The sequence below is a fragment of the Rousettus aegyptiacus genome, unplaced genomic scaffold (assembly GCF_014176215.1).
Source record: "Rousettus aegyptiacus isolate mRouAeg1 unplaced genomic scaffold, mRouAeg1.p scaffold_m13_p_7, whole genome shotgun sequence".
Classification (NCBI taxonomy): Eukaryota; Metazoa; Chordata; class Mammalia; order Chiroptera; family Pteropodidae; genus Rousettus; species Rousettus aegyptiacus.
This window is the reverse complement of record NW_023416310.1, coordinates 98,734,766-98,747,152: the sequence shown is the minus strand read 5'-3', so window position 1 is coordinate 98,747,152 and position 12,387 is coordinate 98,734,766. Positions and strand designations below refer to the sequence as shown.

The 12,387-nt window shown below is 33.3% G+C and overlaps 1 protein-coding gene and 1 pseudogene across 4 annotated transcripts in view; one reads left to right on the top strand and one right to left on the bottom strand.

Annotated features, from left to right (window-relative positions):
* The window catches only part of FAM13B (family with sequence similarity 13 member B), an 80,579-nt gene that overhangs the window by 38,596 nt on the left and 29,596 nt on the right, over positions 1 to 12,387 (bottom strand). For all 4 annotated transcript variants that reach the window (XM_016160612.2, XM_016160614.2, XM_016160613.2 and 1 more), the window contains 3 exons: positions 9,475 to 9,516; positions 8,403 to 8,558; positions 6,538 to 6,670 (listed from right to left, as the gene is read on the bottom strand). In XM_016160612.2, the coding sequence (XP_016016098.1) occupies positions 6,538 to 6,670; positions 8,403 to 8,558; positions 9,475 to 9,516 (331 nt within the window). The remainder of the gene's footprint in view (positions 1 to 6,537; positions 6,671 to 8,402; positions 8,559 to 9,474; positions 9,517 to 12,387) is intronic.
* Positions 8,684 to 8,802, top strand: LOC118605968 (annotated as a pseudogene).

Here is a 12,387-nt window from a genome sequence, read left to right as displayed (position 1 = left end):
GAGCGGGAGTAGTAGCACTAATATCAGACAAAAGAGACTTCAAAATAAAAAAGGTAAAGAAATACACTGAGGGACACTTCATAATGATAAAGGGAATCAAGCGCCAAGAAGATATAACACTTATTAATATCTATGCTCCCAATCAGGGAGCCCCGAAATATGTAAAGCAGACCAAAACACTATTGTAGTAGGAGACCTAATACCCCATTGTCAGATATGGACCAATCATCCAAACAGAAAATCAATAAGGAAATAACATCCTTAAATGACACATTAGACCAACTGGACATAATTGACATTTACAGAGCCTTTAATCCCAAAACAGCTGCTTATACAGTCTTCTCTAGTGCACATGGAACATTCTCAAGGATCGACCACATACTGGGACACAGAGATAGCCTCAAGAAATATAAGAGGGTTGAAATCATACAAACCATATTCTCTGATCATAATGCTCTGAAACTAGAGATCAATTGAAAAAGAAATCAGGAAAAACCACAAATACACAGAGATTAAATAAGATGTTACTGAAGAATAACTGGGTCAGAAAAGAAAAAGAGAGATCAAGAGATACATAAAAACAAATTATAATGATAGTACAACATATTAAAACTTTTGGGACATGGCAAAAGCAGTCATTACAGGCCTAACTCAAAAAACAAGAACGAGCCCAAATAAACAACCTGATGCTTCATCTTAAAAAACTAGAAAAGGAAGAACAAATGAAGTCTAAAGTCACCAGAAGGAAAGGAATAATCAAAATTAAGCAGAAATAAGTGAAACTGAAAACAAAAAAAATGATAGAAAAGATAAATGCAACAAAGAGCTAGTTCTTTGAGACGGTTAATAAGATTGACAAATCCCTGGCTAGACTCACTAAAGAAAAAAGAGAAAAGACACAAATAAACAAAATCAGGGATGAAAGAGGGGAAATTACAACTCCTATTGCAAAATACAAAGGATCACACAATACTATGAAAAAGTATATAACACCAAATATAATAACCTAGGAGAAATGGGCCAATACTTAGAAAAATAAAATCTTCCTAGACTGAATCAAGAACTGGAAGATTTAAATAGACTGATCAGCAGTATGGAAATTGAAACAATTATCAAAAACCTACCAAAAAGTAAAAGTCCAGGACCAGATTGCTTCACCAGTGAATTCTATCTAACATTCAAAGAAAATTTAATATCTATTCTCCTCAAACTCTTCCAAAAAATTCGAAGAGGAGGCAATACTTCCCAATTCATTTTACAAGGCTAATATTACTCTGATACCAAAACCTGGTAAGGATAACACATGAAAAAAAAACTGTAGACCAATATCTCTCAAGAACACAGATGCAAAAATCCTAAATAAGATACTAGTGAACCAAATACAGCAACATGTTAAAAAGATTATACACCACAATCAAGTGAGCTTCATCCCAGTGGCACAAAGATGATTCAATATAATCGAAACTGATTAATGTGATACACCACATAACCATATTAAAAAATACAAATCATATCATATCAAAAGATGCAGAAAAAGCCTTCAATACAGCATCCATTTATGATCAAAACAAAACTGATACAGAAGGAAAGTACCTTAACATAATTAAGACCATCATTATACTTAATAGTGAAAAACTGAAAACCTTCCCTCTAAGATTAGAAACAAGGCAAGGCTCTCCATTATTACCACTGTTATTCAATGTAACACTGGAGGTCCTCAAGAGTGCAATCAAACAAAAGAAAGATATAAAAGGCATCTAAATAGGAAACCAAGAAGTCAAATTATCACTATTTGCAGATGACATGATTCTCTATATTGAAAACCCTAAAGACTACACAAGAACACTACTAGAAAGAATAAGCAAATACAGTAAAGTTTCTGGATACAAAATCAATGGTCAAAAATCCATAATGTTACTATACTCTAATAGCAAAGTCAGAAAAAAAAGTGGAAAAAATAATTCCTTTTGCAATTGCAACAAAAAGAATAAAATATCTAGGGACAAATCTAACAAAATGTGTGAAGGACCTATATAATGAAAACTACAAGACCCTATTAAAAGAAATCAAAGAAGATACAAAGAAATGGAAAGATATTCCGTGTTCTTGGGTTGGAAGAATCAACATAGCTAAAATGACCATATTACCTAAGACATTATACAGATTTAATGCAATCCCCATCAAAATCCCACTGGCATTTTTTAAAGAAATAAAACAAAAAATCATCAGATTTGTACGGAAGCACAAAAGACCCCGAATTGCCATAGCCATCTTGAGAAAAAAGAACGACACTGAAGGCATCACTCTGCCCAACTTCAAATTATACTACAAAGTGACAGTAATCAAACGGCATGGTATTGGCAGAAAAACAGACACACAGACCAGTAGAACAGAATCGGTAGTCCAGAAGTAAACCCATGTTTACATGGGCAAATAATTTTCGACAAAAAGCCAAAAACATACAGTGGAGAAAGGAAAGCCTCTTCAATAAATGGTGCTGGGAAAACTGGAAATCCACCTGCAAAAGAATGGAACTACACTGTTGTCTATCACCACACACCAAAATTCACTCAAAATGGATTAAAGACCTGAATATTAGACCTGAAAAAATAAAATGCACAAAAGAAAACATAGGAACTAAACTCAAGGACATTGGACTTGAAGAGGATTTTATTTATTTGACCTCAAAGGCAAGGGAAGTAAAAGCTAAAATAAATGAATGGGACTACATCAAACTAAAAAGCTTCTGCTCAGCAAAAGAAACCATCAACAAGGTAAAGAGACAACCATCTGAATGAGAAAATATATTTGCAAGCAATGCCTCCAATAAGAGCCTAATATCCGAAATATACAAAGAATTCATATGATTCAATAACAATAACACACACACACACCACACACACACACACAAATGATCTAATCAAAAGATGGGAAGAGGACCTGAACAGACACTTCTCCCTAGAAGATATACAAATGGCCAACAAATATTTGAAAAGATGCTCAACATCACTAGCTAGTAGGGAAATGCAAATCAAAACCACAATGATATACCGTCTCATACCTGTTAGAATAGCTATAATCAACAGCACAAGTAATAACAAATGCTGGAGAGTATGTGGAGAAATAGGAACCCTCATACACTGCTGGTAGGGCTGCAAATTGGTACAGTCACTATGTAAAACAGTATGGAGGTTCCTCAAAAAACTAAGAATTGATTTACCATGATTTAGCAATCCCTCTACTGAGTATTTACCCCAAAGACCTGAAAATCCATATCCAAAAAGAGATTTGTACACTTATGTTCATAGCAGCGTTATTCACAGTGGCTAGGACATGGAAGCAACCCAAGTGTCCTACGATAGATGACTGGTTAAAGAAGCTGTGGTACACATATAAAATGGAATATTACTCAGCCCTAAGAAGAAATACATCCATTTGCGACAACATGGATGGACCTCAAGAAAATCATGCTAAGCAAAATAAGCCCAACAGAAAAAGTTGAAAATCACATGATATCAGTTATATGTGGGATGTAAACCTAAAAGCAATAAATGATCAGGACAAACAGAGACTCATGGACATAGACTATAGACTAGTGGTTAACAGAGGACTATATAGACTAGTGTTTACTATTGGGGTGGGGGAGGAAGGGGGAGGTAGACAGGGTAAAGAGAGTCAAATATAAGGGGGAAGGGGTAGGGTGAAGTGAGTAAAGGGATCAAATATATAGTAGCTGAAGGAAACTGGACTTTGGGTGGTCAACACACAATAGACTATACAGATATCAAATTGTAATGCACACCTGAAAATTATATAATTATATCAACCAATGTTACCCCAATAAACTTAATTTTTTTAAAAAATGTACCATTCTGGTGACTGATGTTGATAATGGGGAGGTTACGCATGTATGGAACGAAAGAGCATATGGGAAATCTCTCTCAATTCTGCTGAAAACCTAAAACTGCTCTAAAAAATAAAGTCTTAAAAAAGAACTGCTTTCTTAATAAGGTAACTGATACACTGCTTTCATTCAACAAATTTACTGAGTTACTTACTATGTGCCAGGTGCTATTCATTTGTTTGGTCATATATTCCACAAATACTTAATGAATACCTACTATGTGTTCAAGATATGAACAAAACAGATGAAAATCTTAGCCCTCATGTAGTTTGTAGTCTAATGGTGGAAGACAGGCAATAAACTAATAATTTAAAAGATGTGTACAAAAGTAGAAACAGTATCAAAAAGGAGAAGGGAAGGATACAAAGTTTAAAAACTGAAAGGGGGTGGGTCAGTGGGAGGGACTGCTAATACACAGAGTGATGAGAAGATTTGGCCTCAACTTCTCTGAGAAGGTTAAACTGAGGAAAGATCCCTAGGGTCAGATAAGGAAGCAAACCATGGGGATGTCTGAGCAAATAGCAATCCAGAGAGAATTTTAAAACTGAGCCATCCCAATCATCAACCAGTATATTCTTATTGCCTATTGCTATATTTTTTATATCTAGGTGGCACTGGAAGGTTCTGAGAAAAGAACTGACATTACGTTATTTTCATTTTAAAAGGATCACTCTAGCTGCTGCACTGAGGACAGACCATAGGGAGACAAAGATGAGATCAGTTAGGAGGCTATATTAACCTAGGTGAAATGATGTTCGCTTGGATCTGTATGGCAGCAATGGAAATAGTAAAAAGGGGTCAGACTCTGAGATAAACTCTAAAGATACAGCCAACAGGACTTTGGAAACGACTGGATGTGAGAAAGAAAGAAAGAAAAAAGGAACCAAGGTTTTTGACTTGTGCATAATTAAGGAGAAAGAGCCCTTTAATGAGATTTTAAAGACAAGAGGAAGAGCAGATATGCCAACAAGATTACAAATTCAATTTGGTGCAGTGCTAAGTTTAAGATGCTTATAAAATATTCAAATGGAAATGTTAAGTACAACAGCTAGATCTAGGAATTTAAAGTTTGAGAGTTCTGCATTGGAGATATAAATTTAGAAACCTTTAGCATATGTTATCTCATTCGATGAAATGAAATTACTGAAGAGTGAATGAAAATTATGAAAATAATCTGAGAATTAGGCTCTGGGCCATTCCAAATTTCAGAGGTTCAGAACATGAAAAATAACCAGCAAAGGGATAGAGCAGCCAGTCAAGTAGGAAAAAAACCCTAGATGAGTAAGATATCCCAAAAACCAAGTGAAGAAATGTACCAAGGTAATGGGAGAAATTAACTGAATAAAACTGTGCTCTCAGGTCAAGTAAAAGGTACAACAGACATCACTGGTGACTCACAGGAGCAGTTTCAGAGAAATAGTAGGAGCAAAAGGTTGCCTGACGTGGATTTATGAGAGAATGGAAGGAGAGAATTAAAGAAAACAGACACAGACAATTCATTCAAGTAATTTTATTATAAAGGGAAGAAGAAAAATAGGGGTGTAGGCAAATAAAGGGTCAAAGAGGGTTTTCTTCTGCTGAACATCGAAGAAATAACAGTATAAATATTTAACACTAATGGGAATGATCCAGTAAACAGGCAGAAATTGATAGTCCAGGGAAGGGCAAAGAGATGAATACAGAAGCAATACCAGTGAATAGATGAAAAGAGTTTAATCCAAAATACCAGTGGAATTAATAGCATTAATAAATAAGCAATATACAAATCTAGTCACTGAAAGTAACAACAGCAGTTTAATTTCTGTGAAATGTTTTCCAGTTTATAAAATAATTTTATACTTCTGATATTTACAATTATCTCCTAACACAGATATTACCCACCCACCCACTGTTCTTTTAAAAGCTCTTCTCGTTTCCCAGATTTTTTCCTAAAAAACATGGGAAAGTTCTATAGAAACTTTCTATAGAACAGAGTAGCTTACAGAAATTAGGTAACTTGGCCAAAGTCGCACAGCTATTAAGAAGCAAAGCTAGAATACAAATCTCAATCCACTGACTAAATTCCTTATTATATCTGCTTTATGGCTTGGAATGAAACATTCTGAAGAAAATTTATCAATTAAGTATCTTAGAAAGTGTCCTTAAAAACTCAACTTTGAAATGTCTTAAAAATATGCTGCTTTTACATTTACTGAAATTATGTTAAAAACAATGTTACTACTAACAACTGTGACAGTGAAAATAATTTATTTTTAAGATGATGTTCATGGATTTTCTCTAATTATGAAAAGATCCCATATTCTTCAGGAAAAAACCTGGGAAAAAAGAAGAGCTTTTAAAAGAACAGAAGTCAATCATAAAACCAACTACCTCAGTTGACATTGTAATTTGTCTCTTTCCAGGAAAATATTTTAAAATAAGGCATTTTTATACTCACTTCTCTATCCGAGGATGATTCTTGACCTCTACTGAGAGAATGTAGAGGACTACATTCAAGATATATAATCAAGACAAATGTGTGTTAGCAAAAATAGTGAACTATGGCTTCTGATAACAAAGAAACACATGAAGTAATCAGAGCTATATGTCTAGCACACCTAACACAGATTTTTTTAAGTCTCTGCATATCTTACCTGGTTATTTTCTTCATCTTCAAATACAAAATCCTGCTGCATATCTTCATTGTCTAAATTAGTGCTAGCCACAGGTTCTGAACAGTCTCTGTTACTTTCACTGGCATTAATAATATCAACAGCAATATCAACCCTAGTAATGAAGATTAAGAACTCAAATCAGGCCAAATGTCAAATATGTAATGCCTTTAAAATAAATATCAACGATGATCTGAAACTTTCACTTGTTAAAGAAAAATGTATCCTTCTCATAAAAAGCTACACTTCCTTTTTCCTGCCAAGTTGGATCATTAAATGAGCTAAATTTATTTTTTCTCTCCATGGGAGGCTGTGGGGAATCTACCTTGTTTGTTATCCCCTTTGAAAAATTTCAAAAGCAAATGAATGGTTTTGAAAATAATTTATGTGCCAAAATAATGATTTCCCTCATAAATGCACACTATCAATCATAATAATGAACTGTTTGATTAAAATACAAGTCCAGCACTAGACATCATAGCATCCAATACCTTATTAAGTACAACAAGGAATAGCGACCTACTGCAGATTTCCCATCTTACATAATTTGGAATTTTTTGTTTACAAAGATGATACTACGACCACTGATAAAACATGGGTTACTTCCTCAGTGGTAAAAATAAAATAAAAAAAAAAAGATATTGTCTGAGCATGGATTAAGTTTTCAGGATATCCAGTTAAGCTAAGGACAAACTCTAAGGAACCTGCTTATATTACATCCTTTAAAACATTTTCCCATTCGTCTAACTTTTAGATAGTGCTTTTTTCCATCATATTCAACCCAAATACTCCCTAGAGATTTTATATCAATTCTAACCATGCTCTCAAAGCACATAAACCAGGGCTACCACAAAGAGCTGCAGGCTGATGATGCCATCCATGCAGACTACATGGCACACCTACAGTTGTACATATGGTATTCTTAAACATATTCCAACTACTGGTTTTCACATCCAATTAATTTTGTTTCACTTCATTTTAATAGCTATTCTAGTGTACTAGACATATTGGCCTTTTAAAAATCTATTCTTTAAAAAAACAAAAAACAAAAACAAAAAACACTCTATCCAATCATCTACTTTTTTTTACCTTCCAATGACTCCTCCAAATTTGGGTACACCTTTCTCATTTGTCCCCAAAATAAAAACTAATAAATGAAAACTATGAAATCATTGCATACAGTCTCAGAGTAGGCACCCATATCCTAAAGAGCAAGGCTGAGGTAATAGGAAAGGAGATGAGGCTTTCATCCATTTAGGGGTAACAAGTCAGATGAAGAGTGAAGTAACATCATATATCACTAATTGAGATACTGTTAACTTATACAAAATCAACTATTAACAGTTACACTAAAAAAAAAAAAGCATGTAGGGTAAGCAGAGACTGGTGGCAAGGGATAACAATTTAAATAGCAAAGGATGATTCTATTCATCATTTCAATCAATGACATCATGCACCAGGAATGATATCAATCTACTGTCTCTGTAAATTACCTGTTTAGATCTCTGCATCTCTCTCCTGGTGTGACGATCTGTTGCAAAGAGTATGGGTCTAATTTTTTTTTAAGTTACTTTTCATACAATGAAGTCTGTAAAGGTAAACTAACTATCTGGTGTTCAAGGAGGAAAATATGGCTATGTTGGACTTAATAGGTAATTTATGAGATTCTCAATGTCATGTAAGTACATATAATTTATATACAAGTACATACAGTTAATTTACACGATGACTTTCAGAAATCCCCAAGACTATTTAAGTAAAAATATTTAAGTAAAAATGTTTTTTTTTTTAAGATAAATCAACTTTATAACTCTTAATAACAGTAAAATGTTTTAAAAGTTTCTTACTGGTTATTAGATCCTTCTCCATCACAATTAATACTTCCTGCTTCATTATTACACACCAGACTTTGCTGTTGTAAATTCTTAAGATCATGATCTATGCTGCTCTGCAGATCAAAAAGGTGCTGTTCCACAGCTGCTCTAATTGTTCTTTCTAAAATACTACAAAACAGAACACATTTTAGTGAGAAGCAGTCACCCTAACTGGGTATTTAACCATATAAACACAAATGTTAAAACCTATGACCTGTAAAACAAATTATTATGGTATTTAAATGAGTAAGGTAGTCTACAGTCATGCTACCCTGAGTAAGCCCGATCCTGTCTGATCTCGGAAGCTAAGCAGGGTCGGGCCTGGTTAGTACTTGGATGGGAGACCACCTACGAAGATCAGGTGCCGTGGGCATAAAAAAATATAATAAGGGATTGTAAGCTGGCAAGGTCCTTGCAATCTGTGAGGTCAAGCAAGAGTTGTGTTGCCTAAAAAAATAAAATAATAATAATAATAATAATAATAATAATAATAAGATAAAATAAATGGGTAGCTTAGAGTGTAAAAAGAAATACATACCAGCTTAAATTTTAAAATGGAATTTGCCCAGATATTATACAAATTAATCAAAATATCATTATCACTACTGAAGTGGGAAGGACTAGTTGTCCCAATAATTTATCCTCACTACTATACAAAAAGCCACTTAAACAGACTTTTCAAAGGTATGTTTATAAAACAAAATAATTTACCAACACTCAGCTAAATAAAAGAAACAACTTGTAAGGGTATTGTTTGTATTTTTTATGTGAGGTCTACTTCTTAAAGAAAACAATAAAAAAAAACTCTACTGACATTTTTCAATCATTTTAAAAGATCAAAAGTTCATCTTTATTTTGTACATTAGTAAAATGTGTTCCTTATTTATTTGTTCCTATTGAAGTGCATAAAATACTAACTAGTTTCACTGCCTTATATACAATCTTTCCTCCAAAGTAAGCACAATAAATACATGATTTTCATTTCTATGGTTCGGTAATATTAAAAAATGTTTTTTTAATTGTCTTGTTAAAGTATACTACTTACTCCGCAGAGGCTGGTAAGATGCTGATGGGAGACATATGGGCACTGTAATCAAAGAAAGAAATTAGATATAAATTTCTTCAATACTAAATTACTAAAAAATGTGCTGGAAATTGCCACATTTGCACCACCCTGACACAACCAGGAGAGCATACTCTAAGTTTTACGTTCATCTCTAGCAGAGCATGATTCTAATTTTCTAAAGAAATTACCTTCTCACACAAAGGCCCTTAAATACATATTTTCTCCCTCTCCCCTACACCCCGCTATTTTAACACCTACTTGCAATTCACTGACAGTGTAGAATGTTGAAGGAAGTGAAGAAAATTTATACATCAACACCCTTCTTTATGATTTAATTTGTGACTTCTGTCAAACTTCATCTTATACCAAATTCTCAAAAAGTTCTAATTCCCAACTACTTAGTCCATCGGCCTGTTACTAAAGCCTTGTACTTGTACCATGTTTCAACTTTTAATAGAGCTTCTATCTTCTCTGTTCTTTTTCATATTTGCCACTGTTAGTCATCTACTTATTTTCTCAGAGGAATTTTCTCACCCTTATTTATCAGATTAGATGCTAGTAGATATATGGACATAAGACACTTCGGAAAGAATCAAATAAACAAAAATAATCAGAAAAGCAAATTTAAAATAAGGATTAGATCAAATTAATATATAAATATATATTTTCTGCTGATGTTAATATACTGTAATATAAAGGTTATAAAACTGAAACTCATGTTGCTGGCAGGAAGGTAAATTAGTAAAACTCAGATGGAAATCAACTTAGCAATGTGTTTTAAAACAACCCTGAAAGTATATGCATGTCTTTGACTCAAAAATTCCACATGTGCAACTCTATCTAGAGTCTATCAAGTCTACCAAATTCCAACCTAAATTTTAAAAATACCACAAAACTTACATCATAAGTTCTTTGGAACATTATTTTTTTGATTTTATTATAAAATTTTTTCAAAAATACAGAAAAGTTAAAAAACCATACATAAACACCTTAAAATCTACCATCTAGAGTATATAATTAAATTTTTACTATATTTGAAGATTTTTAAGAAATCCAGAAATATATAAAATAGACTAGAGTACAGTCACTGGACCTTTTGAAATTACTGATATTCATAAAAATTAGGAAGTACCATGAGAAAGTATTTCATATGTGCATAAATGTGTGCAACTGTATCAAAATGGCTACATTTAATAAATGTGTTTTTATAATTATACATACAGGCTAGTAAAGGTTAAACCAGAATTTGGGAGCATTCTTACTACCCATAAGACAGGGATGTGATCCATGGATTTCCTGTATGAGACTCTCTGGGACTGACAGGGTTATTTTACTGCAGCCCTGGACCCTATCCAAATACCATAAAGACAAAATAAATAAGAAAATATTGGCACAAGAATAGACAAACACAAAAGAAACAGACCCATGCATATATACTTGATTCAGAACAAAGGTGGCACTATAGAAAGCAGGGGAAGGATGGTCTTTTCAAAAATGAGTACTGAAACAATTTGGTATCCATATTGAAAAAGGTAACTTGGCTCCTCCTCACATACCAGGGACAAAAATCAATTCCAGGGAGATTACTGACTTAAATAGCTTTTAGAAGATAGCACTGGAATATATTTAGAAAAAGATTTCTTAAGCAGGACACAAAATGCATTAACCACCAAGGGAAAAAAAGAAACTTGATTAAAATTAGAAATTACTTACCAGAAGACACCATATGAAAGAGGAAACATACAACAGGGAAAAAATACTTACAACACATTTTAAAAGGGTGCCTACAATTCAATAAGACAATCCAAAAGAAAAACGGGAAACAGACTTGAAAAGGCATTTCACAAAAGAAGGGATTAGCCGGTACACATACGAAAAGGGTACAGACCTTATTAAAATGACAACGAAGTACATCTTCCAGAATAGTTAATACCAAGTGTTAACAAGAATGTGAATGCTCACAAACTGTTTAGTGAGGGTATAATCTGAAGTAAGCGTTTTGGAAAATAATTTGGCAGTATTTACTTAAGTTGAAAGACAGGTTTATGTCTTCCAGTGTATGCGTGTGTGCACCAGAAGACGTGCACAAGAATGTTATTCACAATAGTCAAAAAGCAAAAACAACTCAATTGTCCACCAACAGTACATCAGATCATTGTGGTATAATCAATCATTTACTAAATTACTTTAAGCAATGAAATGAACAAATCACAGTGGCATGCGATGACATGGATAAATCTCACATGCAATGGTTAGTGAAAGAAGCTGGATCAAAAAGGTACATATAGTCAAATTCAATTTATATAAAGTTCAAAAATATACAAGGAAGCGATGCCTTAAAGTATGCACAGTACTTACCTTTAGTGGGGAGAAAGGACTGAGAGCTACTGGGATGCTGTTAGTGTTTGTTTCTAGATCTGGGTGGTGGTTACATGGATATTTGCTTTTTACCATCTTGTTTTGCTATACATTTGTTTTATGCCCATTTCTGTATGTATATTTCCCAATTTTAAAAAAGCTTTAAAAAAGTACATTCCCCGGTCCCTCCCCAAACCTCTGAGGTAGGGGCCCAAGTCTACATTTTTAACAAGGACCATTAATGATTCTTAACCATACTAATAAATTTAAGAAACAATAACCTATATATATATATATATATATATATATATATATATATAGCCTCCAAAAAGACTAAATTTTAATAAGATTTTCCAGTTATCCAAAGAAGCCAAAAAAGAGCAAAAGTTCTGATGGTCTTAGATTAGATGGGTAGGCAGGACAGTTGATCTTTGTTTCCTACCCCTTTTAAATGCTATTGGAATTAAATTATATATTACAGATATAAATATATAGAAGTAATGATCAGCAAGTTAGATTATTAGTATAACAGTA